This window comes from Lucilia cuprina, chromosome 3 (genome assembly GCF_022045245.1).
Source record: "Lucilia cuprina isolate Lc7/37 chromosome 3, ASM2204524v1, whole genome shotgun sequence".
In the NCBI taxonomy this organism is placed as follows: Eukaryota; Metazoa; Arthropoda; class Insecta; order Diptera; family Calliphoridae; genus Lucilia; species Lucilia cuprina.
In genome coordinates, this window is record NC_060951.1 from 49651155 (window position 1) to 49662780 (window position 11626).

The 11626-nt window shown below is 28.9% G+C and overlaps 1 protein-coding gene across 1 annotated transcript; it reads left to right on the plus strand.

Annotated features, from left to right (window-relative positions):
- Positions 1–1278: 1278 nt before the first annotated feature.
- On the plus strand, positions 1279–6897 carry LOC111674903. Its single transcript, XM_046947100.1, has 4 exons — positions 1279–1595; positions 1659–2181; positions 4568–5395; positions 6547–6897. Exons 1-4 carry the CDS (start codon positions 1279–1281, stop codon positions 6895–6897), a joined length of 2019 nt encoding a protein of 672 aa, XP_046803056.1.
- Positions 6898–11626: the final 4729 nt, after the last annotated feature.

Consider the following 11626-nt stretch of genomic DNA (forward strand, 5'->3'; position numbering starts at 1 on the left):
ATATGACAGCTTTAGAGGTGAGATGAGCTAACCTTTGTTCTTGCCAATAAAAGTTTTCGAAAAATTTTCTTTGTATACAACAATATTCAATAACATTTGTTTGTATTCAACAATTTTCGATAACTTTTCATTCCAACAACTTTCGATAAATTTTCATTTTATACAACAATTTCCTGACAATGTATTTTATAGAAAATTTAATTTTTTATATTTTCTTTTTTTGTAAAAATTTCCTTTTTTATACTTTTTTTTTATAAATTTTTAGAAAATTCTTGATTAATTTTTTATTAAAATCTTTTTGAAGAAATTTATATCTTAATAAAAATTTTTCATAGTTATATGTATATTACTACCATATGGGAGGGGCCAATCCCCCATTGATCGTCCGCACTTTTTTTTTTAATGTTCTCATGAATGTCAAAATTCTTCCTGTAAAATTTTCTATATAATTCATATGGGGATTTTAAGCCACCCCTCGCCTTTTTCCCAAAATATTCAGACGAATATGAAAGTCCTTTGTGCAAAATTTTAGGAATCTAGCTATATTAGTTTCGTAGATAAAATTTTATTTCATTTATTACCCAAAATATTTATATGCATGCTAAAGTTTTTTGTGCAAAATTTGAAGTTTTTACTCCAATAGTTTCCAAGATAAACGAATTTGTGTATTTAATTAATATGGGAGGTACCACGGCCCCTGCTGCTAGTCCGCCCACTTTGTATCTTAAATTATCATATTGAGATTTCGAAGGCTGTAATTTTACCAGTTTCCACGATATACGAATTTTAATAGTTATTTAATAAATAGGTGTAACACCTCGCCTAATTGAAATTTTAGCCTATAGATCCTTTCAAGAAAATCGGTCCAGCCGACTAGCCTTCTATAGACTTCAAACAAACAAGCCAACAAACAAATAAATACACATTCATTTTTATATATGTAGATAGATAAATAGACTATAAAACTTTCCTAAAAAGAGGGTTGATATCGGTATAACTTACTTGCATAATACTTATATTACTAATTAGTTTTGTGTTACGTTTTGAATAATCCATCAAAAGTGATTGACCTTTAATACAAATAAAAAAACTAAACAGTTTATTTGAAAATAGATTTTACTAAATAATTACCAAAACTTTTCTTTTAAAAGTTTTATTACAATGTATTTTCAAGAAGAACTTAAAACTATCATTAATCATAAGTCAAGTGAGTTATTCCAATAAAATGTATAGAAATTGTAAAATTTCATTCAGAGTTGAAAGTGCATCGAAAGCAAAATGAACATAAGTGCTTTATATTACGATTATCACGATAGATCCGGTGAACAATATAATCATATAAATAAATTTGTAGCAGCCGGTCTACTCTATATTATTGGACATTATTTTTCGTCTTGGTCCAGTTATTTTGTGTTGACCCTTTGCTGTCGCGATAATCATACGTGTAACTTTTACAATGACATGTTCCATAAAATGTTTGCCGAATGGAATGAATGGCCATTGCAAATTGTTATTGTGAATAATAATAATTATAGAAAAATACCAGGAGCTCGTCAATATAATATGATTTTTACGGATTCCTATGATGCCTTTTTGTAAGTTGAAAAACTAAAGATTATTTTAGAATTATATCTAACGTATAATATTTGTATTTTCAGAGAAATGGAAATGCATACATATAGTGCCGATTCGAATAACAATGAATATTATTTTATCTTTCTACAAACTCGTGATAAATTAATGTTTGGTGAAATGCAAAAGATATTCGAATATTGTTGGCTGCATTATCTGATCAATTGTATCATTCAAGTACAAAAAGCTAATGGACGAGTTTTAATTTACACTTATTATCCGTTTACCGAAAATCATTGTGATGAAGTTGAGATCGCTTTAGTGAATGAATATAATGGAACTTCTTTGATACATGAGGAATTATTTCCCAAGAAATTAAAAAATCTATACGGTTGTCCTTTGCGTGCAGCTCTTTGGCATGTTCCACCTTATGTGTACTTATCGCAGGATGCTAAAAATGTTACTTATGTATCGGGTGGTTTTGAGGGCAAACTTTTATTGGAATTAGCGAAAAAGTTGAACTTTTCCCTTGAGGTTATAGTACCGCCTAATGACAGCAAACGTGGTGTGATTCTACAAAATGGTTCTTTAACTGGCGCTCTGAAATTGGTAAGTGGAAATTAATATCAATAATTTAAGATATTTTTGACCTACTGCTTCAGTATCTCGGATGAAAAACTTATTTTTGATGAATTTATCTTTTATAGAATATTTTCGATAAATATTCTTTTAATAGAAATTTTTCGTCTCATAAAATTTTGTTGATAAATTTTCTTTTATAGAAATTCTTCAATACAATTTTTTATGATTTTTTTATAGAAATTTTTCGATGAAAGTTTAATGTTTAAGAAAATTGTATAAGATTTATCGTTTTTTATAGAAAATATTCTATAAATTTTCTTCTTATTAGTCAAAATTGAAAATTATTTAATCTAAAACAAAATTTTAATTGGGAATGACATTAAAAAACTGTTAATGGGCCTCGAAGAATAAGAATTTATGCAAATATTTTAGGTCAATCAAAAATGTTTAGTATTGAACAAAACTTGTTAAATTTCCAAATAAAAAAACCCTTAAATGACCAATCAACCAATAGTCATGCTTGGATTCTTTTTTATTTTTATTCCAGCTCCAAGAGCGGCAAGCTGACTTAAGTTTGGGATCATTTCGACAAACCAAAGAACGTAGGCTGGTCTTAACGTCAAGTATAAATTATTTTCAAACGATTTGGGTTGTTCTGACTTTAAGTGAAGCCTATATATTGAATTCTTTGGAAACTATATTGTTTCCATTTAGTGATAACACTTGGTACTTATTGGCTTTTACCGGCTTTATCGCAGTGGTTGTTGTTGTAATAATTAAACGTTTATTTCGTAAAACTGTGCGAAAACATATGGATCATGTTACATTAGATGTTCTAGCCATACTGGTTGGTATGTCAGCCCAATATAGGCCAATGTTCAATACGACTCGTTTACTAAATGCAGCATGGATGATATTTTCTTTAATCATTAGAACATTTTATCAAGCCATGTTATTTCATTTAATACGTAACCACATAACACGTCATATGCCTCAGACTCTGGAAGAATTAGTAAAACAAAATTATTCATTGATTGTAAACAGTCCAACCTTTGATGCTATGCGGAAGGTTAATTTATTTAGGAGTATTACTTTTATTATAACAAATGATTCCAATATCGAAGAACCCTTAAATTATCTAGAAAATTTATCCCTAAAGCAAGCTGCACATTCGGCAGTAGCTATTCCTTTGATACTTGCTCAGCACTATGTTGAAATTAATAAAAAGCCAGATGTTTTTAAAATTGTACCACAAAAAGTCTTAGATTTTAAATTGTGCATGTATTTTACCAAACATTCATTCCTAATCGAACAATTTGATGATATACTAATGATGATTAAGGGTTTTGGACTCCTCAAAGCCTGGTTGAATCAAGAGATCGATGAGAATTATGTCAAAAATACACATTTAGAAGCAAATCATATTTTTGGCATGAAACAATTAAAAATGGCGTTTGTATTGCTTTTAATGGGTTATACGATTGCTACTGTGGTATTTTTTGTGGAGTTGTTGTATAAGAAGTTGAGACGTAATTGTTTGAAAATATTTTTGAGAATTTTAAAGATTTTCAAAAGGTTTTCAATAAATAAGTTTCGTTTGTAATAACCATAAGTAGAATCAGATATATTTTTGCTGACAAAATTAGACTAAAAGGTCACAAATAAAATTAAGATAACTGTCTTTGTTTCTACACCCCTCAATTGCAAATAATCAGCAAGTGCGTTTGCATTAACTATAAATTGCGGTTTACTTCAAATCTTAAATTAAATAGTTAGTTATAGGTGAAATGATACTGTTAAATAAATGCTAAAATTTTCTCGTCTAATTCAAAAGATGTTGTTTTTAATCTATTTACATTGGAAACGTATTTTTGTTTTAGTATTCATAATAGATAGATAGATAGATAGATAGATAGATAGATAGATAGATAGATAGATAGATAGATAAATAGATAAATAGATAAATAGATAAATAGATAGATAGATAGATAGATAGATAAATAGATAGATAGATAGATAGATAGATAGATAGATAGATAGATAGATAGTAGATCTATAGATAAATCTATACATATGATATGTGCTTTTTTTGGAGAACCTCTTGAAGTGTTCATTTATTCAAATTAGAACAATAAATTTTTTAACATTCGACAGACGGAAGAATACGTACTATTTAAAATCGATTTTCTATGAAAACATAATTACAGCCTACATTTTTATGTATCACTTAGAATTATTCCTCTAAGGATTTCAGATATCCATATTCAGATTTCATAAAATTGTTTCAACACAATTTCTAGCTCCACTCATTTCATTTTTTAGCATTACATTTTCAAATTCAATTATGCATAAAATCGTCCATTTCAAAATCATAATCATGCATACATTTTCCCATTATTTTTTTTTATTCCAGCTTCAAGATCGCAAAGCTGACATAAGTTTGGGATCATTTCAGCAGACTAAACAACGCCGCGAAGTGGTTACATCAACCATAACTTATTATCAAACTAGTTGGGTGATTGTAACACTGAGTGAAGCTTTTATTTTGACTTCATTAGAAACTATGTTGTATCCCTTTACCATCGGTACATGGTACTTGTTGACTTTAATGTGTGTTTTTGCAATGGGACTCGTTGCTTTACTTCGTCGTAAATTTCAAAAAACTATATTGAAAAATACTTCATTGGATGTTATTGCGATGCTATTGGGTCTACCAGCCCAATATACACCGATTTTTCAAAGTACTCGAATATTAAGTGCAACATGGATGATGTTTTCTCTTATATTAAGAACTGTATATCAAGCTCTACTCTTTCACGTAATACGTACGCACATAACACGAAATGTACCCCAAACTCTAGACGAATTAGTAGAACAAAATTATTCATTAGTTGTGGAACCGGGGACATTTAATGCTCTCCAAAAGGTTTCACTATTTAACAATACTGAATTTATCACCTTATATACTCCCGATGACACAAAACCCTTAGTGTATTTAGAAGAATTACCACTAAGTAGGGCCAGATATACAGCAGCAGCTCTTCCTTTAATATTTCAGCAATGTTATACGGATGTTCATAATAAAGTTAATGTCTTTAGGGTCTTACCTAATACTATTATGCATTTAAAATTGGGCATATTTTTGAGCAAACATTCATATTTAATTGATCAGTTAGATTACATATTAGGTATGCTTAAAGGTTATTCATTGATAGAAGCTTGGTATAAGCAAGAGGTTGATGTAAATTATGCCAGAACTGAACAAACAAACATGGATCATATTATAAATTTAAAAGATTTAGAAATGCCATTTAAATTACTCGTATTAGGTTACATATTAGCGGGAATAATATTTGTATTTGAATTATTGTGGAAAAAATTAAAATGAGGAAATGCTTTTAATAGGGACCAGTAAAGTTGAGATATATAAAGAATGTGTTCATTAGGTCTATATAGTGCATTTTTTTAATAATTTTTTGAAGCACAAAAGTAAACATTTTGAAAAAGAACTACACGCAGAGAAAAAAACATGGTTGAGGTAACCATGTTCTAAGAGCAACATATTATGGTTAAAATTATGATTGTAGTCTAAAGATAATATGATTATTGTAACAATTTTAAAATATCATATTGTGGTTAAAATCAGCTAAAATATTTTATCATAATATATTTTATTTATCATAATATTGTTTGTTATACATTGTGATCCACTGTGATCAAAATATCGTTTAAAAATATACATATATCGAAATCAAATTTATTTTGATTACTGAATTAGTATAATTAATGGTTATCAGTTAGTTGAAATATTTGTTAGTAACATAATATGTTTTAGTCGTTACCATTACTTAGTTATTGAAAAAATAATTGTTTTTCAGTGAATCATACTCAAATTTATAATTGCCATGAACATGAAAATGATTACAGTAACAACAATATTGTTTAAATAGAATTAAAATAACAATTATATGTTTTTAATAACAATATATTGTTACAGTGAACATAGTTTAGTTATAATAACCATGTCGAACTATGTTTTTTCTCTGCCTATAGGCAAACAAGTCAATAGACTGGTCCACAGTCTGCTCAACAGCTTAGTCCACAGAAAATTCTATAGTATTGTCTTTTACATGGTATACAAATTAGTCTATTGGCCAGTATTTAGATCTCTTTATGGTTTTATCAATTGACTAGTCTGTGGATTATTATATTGACTAATAGTAGTAAAATAAACTAAAACTAATAAATGTACTGGGCCATTTTTCTATTCCTAAAATGTATTTAAATAAATATAATAATACTGAATTTTCAATCCCTGCTTTGTAGCCTTAGTATACACCCAAACATTAAGCACTATAGTTATGATAATATTCTGTTCTTATATTATTGCAGCTTCAATATCGACAAGCTGACTTAAGTTTGGGATCATTTCGTCAAACTAGTGCTCGTGATATTGTGGCAACTTCCACTATGAATTATTTTCAAACTGGTTGGTCGGTGGTAACAATGAGTGAAGCCTATATATTGACTTCATTGGAAATCATATTATTTCCCTTCAGCAATAACACCTGGTGTATTTTAGTATTTTTGTGTGCTTTTGCATTGTCTGTTGTAAATTTAACAAAATGGATTTTTCGTAAATTAAAACCCAAACATTTAGATCAACTAAGTTTGGATATACTTTTAATGCTATTGGGTATGCCAGCCCTATATATACCATTCTATAATGCCAGCAGAATTTAAAATACCACCTGGATGATATTTTCTTTAATACTAAGAACAGTGTATCAAGCTCTAATGTTTCACTTTATACGCACTCATGTAACCAGGAATATGCCACAGACTTTGGAAGAACTATTACAAAAGAACTACTCAATGATTGTCAATCTTGCTAGTGCTGCAGCACTCAATGAGGTACCACTACTTCAGTCTTTAAATTTTCTAATTTTAAATACCTCTTTAGATACTTTGGCTTTGGATTATTTGGAAAGTTTGCCACAAGAAAAGGCAAAACATTCGGTAGCTGCCATACCTTATGCACACTTGCAATATCATATTGAAAACTTTAACAAGGGAGGTTTATTTAAAGTTTTGCCTCACACCATCATGAGTTTACAAATGTCTATTTATACCTCGAAACATTCATTCCTAATTGATCAGTTGAATGAAGATCTGATGTTGTTGCGTGGATTTGGTATTCTCTTAGCTTGGTATCGTCAAGAAATAAATACGAATTATTTAAAAGAGCGTCATTTAGTGGCAAATCATATTTTTGGTTTGAAACAGTTAAAAATGGCTTTTATATTTCTTATAATAGGTCATATAGTGGCTATGGGGGTGTTTCTATTGGAATTAATATATAAAAGGTGGCAAAAACGCAAGTGTTTGAGGAAAATATTTTAATTAATTGATTTTGAGTGGGGAAGAGATATGAAAAGATTGTTACAGAGAGTGTTATTTGTGTAAAGAGAAAATGTGATGTATGGCTTTGATCGAAAGATGAAATGTTGCGGTGATTGAAAATTGTTTTAAACATTATATAAACTATAAAAAATATATATTTATGTATTTCTGCTTTTGTCTATGCTTTAAATATTCAATAAACTATGCACGCAAATTAATTGCTTCTTTTTAATTACGAATTTTTATACCCTACACCACTTAGTGGGGAGGATATTATACGTTTGTGCTGATGTTTGTAACATATTGGTCCAATACCCACCTTAAAGTATACCGATAGTTTCAGAATCATTTTTTGAGTCGATTAAGACATGTCCGTCCGTCCGTACGTCCGTCTGTCCGGCTGGTTGGCTGGCTGTCCATGTAAACCTTGTGCGCAAGGTACAGGCCGCAATTTTCAAGATAATTTGATGAAATTCGGACCAAGCATGTTTTTTTTTGGCACAGGGACGAAGCCTATTGAAAATGGTTGAAATCGGTCCATTATTTCAACTAGCCCCCATACACCCGTACCTCCCGATTTTTATGCCATAATTACGTCAAATATTATATTATCCCTCTAAAAATTGGTACAAATAAGTTTTATATAAGTATAAATGACACTGCAGATTTTCGTAAGGATTGGCCCTTATTTGACCCTAGCCCCCATACAAACCCCCCTTCAAAAAATGTCTTAAACGTCTAAAATTGACTTGTAACCATTTGTATCGCAATAAAACTCATCAAAACTAATTGCTATTTAAAAATATATCCTTTTAAAAAATTTACCGAGGATCGGCCCATATTTGACCTATATAAAGCCTCATTTAGAAATTTTGTTTTTTTATCAATAAATTGCCTAAATATTTTGGAATAATATTCAACATAAAAGTTTCTTTATAAAAAGTGAAAATTTTAAAGACATACTCATGATGTATGGTATTATATGGTCGGCCATGCCCGACTATACTTTCCTACTTGTTCATTATGGAAATAAACGACTAATGTTACGCTATGTTAACATGTCTTAATTCCAGCGACCAAAATTAACTTTTGAATGCAATTATATTGTGCTGAATCCGAATCAGACGTTCTCAATCTCATCAAGTTCCCAAGGTAAAATGTACAGTTTTTTGCCTATTCGAGATGTTACAATAACGTGCAAATAACTTTTTTATGAAGCTTTAATATCATCTCTGTATTTTAAAATAAAGTATTAACATAGCACATCTTTTAGAAAGGTAAATATATCTTGGTCTCAGGGTTTCGACTTGTATCTCTTTATTTAGACTGTTTAGTGTTTAAAGCCATCATTATACGTACAGGAGGACGAATCATCTTACAATTTCATAAGGATAATGTATATATTATAAAACCTCTATTTTTTGCAGTTAAAAAATCGAGAAGCCGACCTTAGTATGGGATCATTTCGTGAAACTTATAAACGCAGTCAAGTGGCGACATCTACCATAAATTACTTTCAAAGTGTCATAGCAACAGTTTCACTAAGCGATGCTTATCTTTTAACATCAATGGAAACTATTCTATATCCCTTTAGCACACATACATGGTACTTAATATTGCTTATACTTTTTGCCGCTATATTAGCTATAATAATACTAAAGCATTTCTGTAAAAGCTACTTAAAAAAGGATAATAATCAAAATATACTCGAACTTTTTGAACTATTATTAGGCATATCTAGCAAAATGATGCCTCAAAGAAATTTTACTCGTATATTGAATATGTCATGGATGATTTATGCTCTCATCCTGAGAGTTGTTTATGAAGCTTTATTATTTCGTTTAATTCGAACTCATGTGAAGCGTCATATACCTCAAACAATAGAACAATTGGCGGAGGAAAATTACTCAATAATTATCAATAAAATTGGTATCAATTCTATAGAGGATATTGAAGCTCTTAATGCTCTAAATATTTTACTAATAAACACCACTTCGGAAACTTTGCCTTTGGAATTTTTGGAAAAATTACCATTACAACAAGCTAGAACTACCGTTACCATTGCTCCTCTAGTCGTGGCTCAATATTATGCTCATCATTTTCGTAAGATGTCAGTATTTCAGTTATTACCCGATAACGTTATGAGTTTTGAAGTTTGTATATATTTGAGTAAACATTCGTTCTTAATTGATCAACTAAACGATATTCTTATCTGGACAAAAAGTTTTGGTCTTTTAGAAGCTTGGTATCATGCTGAAATTGATTTAAATTTGTTACATCATGAACATGACACCACAGATCGATTATTTGGTCTTCAGCAATTGTATATGGCATTTGTGATTTTAGTTAGTGGTTATATAGTGGCGTTATTGATTTTTATATGGGAGCTATTACGTCATAAATATCAATATTTTAAGTTTGTAAGGAAGTAAATGAAAATAAATATAATAAAATAAAGTTATATAAAGTAATTAACCTTAAAAGTGGTTTTAATATTATACTTATAATAAATGAGTGTTTTAATTACTTTTATACTTTTAGAAAGTGTTTCAAAAGAAATTGATTTTTTATTAATATTTATTTAGTTTTTATTTGTTATATTCTCGTGTCATGCTTTTAAAAAGTTTTTATTATCTACTTATTGAAACCATAGTAAAATAATATGCAGCATTTACCCAATTGAGGTTTCATCAATTATCTTCAGCCAATAGAATAACATTTATTAAAACTTCAAAAGTAGCACTAAGTGAATTTGTTTACCTTCTGCGGAAGTGATGTTTATTTACTACCAAAGAAGCGAAAAGAATCCAATTTTGTTTAAAATTGAAGGTAATTTTTTTGAACTGAATTTTTTTTAATTAAACCCTTATTATTTTGAAGTTGATTGATAAATGCGTTTAATTTATTTATTTATGTTAATATTATTAAGTCAAATTAGTTGTATTTAATACTACAATTTCACTTTCTAATAACTTTCAAAAACAGAACATAAAAATTACTTCCTGAAAATGACTTCAGATGTAGTGAATTTGCAATAAAATAAAAAGAACATTCCTCCTATGAAAAGTCTGTGCTAAAATCATCACTTCTTTAGGTCTTTTTCAGTACTTACATGGAGTAAATTCTACTTCTTTTCCTCTTCTTTGGATGTTCTTTTATTGCTGGATATTGACTACAGTGTAACATTAGGATATACTAATTCTAGACATGTCAATAGTGATTGAATTTTAGAAATCCCATTAATCGGGATAGAAAAATAATGGAAAAGCAAAGGTTTTTACTCTTTAAAAAGTGTACGCACTTCTGTAATTTTAACGAATATTGGGAATTGACCCCATTTTTTTTATCAATTTTTTGGATTAGATCACTTATGTTCGTACAGAATATAATTTGGCCGTTTTAAAAATAATAACGGATAAAAGAAAGAAGGATCCGAAAAGAATTACAAATTTGTTTTCAGGAAACAACTTTCCATGTGTTTTAAAAATTTTTTATATTAATCTTTATAAAAATAGGTACATTAACTTCGAAATTTTTGAATTTCTGGAAATTCCGCGGATTTCATTTAAAAAAATATTGGTTTAAGGTTTTTACAAATCAAAAAATCTATCGAATTTTAGAGATTTCTAAATAATAATTATTTAATTTACAGGAAGGAAATGTAGGATTAGGATAGGAATTTCATAATCCAGAAATTCCGCTGATTTCATTTAAAAGAATCTTAGGTTCAGGTTTCTACAAATCAAAAAATCTATGGAATTTTAGAGATTTCTAAATAATAATTAATTTACAGAAAGTTAATGTGGAATTAGGATCAAATATATTTTGTTTCATTTACATGTTATGGAGATTTTTTCCGTATAGTACCGTCGCTAAGTTCTATCGAAATTATAATGTTTTAACGATATCATAAAAAAACATTTTGCTCTAAAAATTGGGAACTTATTCCAGGTAGTCGTATATTATTTCTTTCTTTGTGGTGCATTGGTCAGTGGAATCAAAATTATGTTTATGTAACTGATATTATGTATCGTGTGAAAGACCTTTGTAAGACCTTTATAATAAGGAA

What these genes read in the sequence shown, in the direction of transcription:
- LOC111674903 (XM_046947100.1), top strand. Translation starts at nt 1,279, where the DNA reads ATGAACATAAGTGCTTTATATTACGATTATCACGATAGATCCGGTGAA. An exon ending in TAACTGGCGCTCTGAAATTG is followed by an intron (nt 2,182 to 4,567) that starts GTAAGTGGAAAT and finishes TTTTTATTCCAG; the next exon opens with CTTCAAGATCGCAAAGCTGA. An exon ending in GGTATAAGCAAGAGGTTGAT is followed by an intron (nt 5,396 to 6,546) that starts GTAAATTATGCC and finishes ATATTATTGCAG; the next exon opens with CTTCAATATCGACAAGCTGA.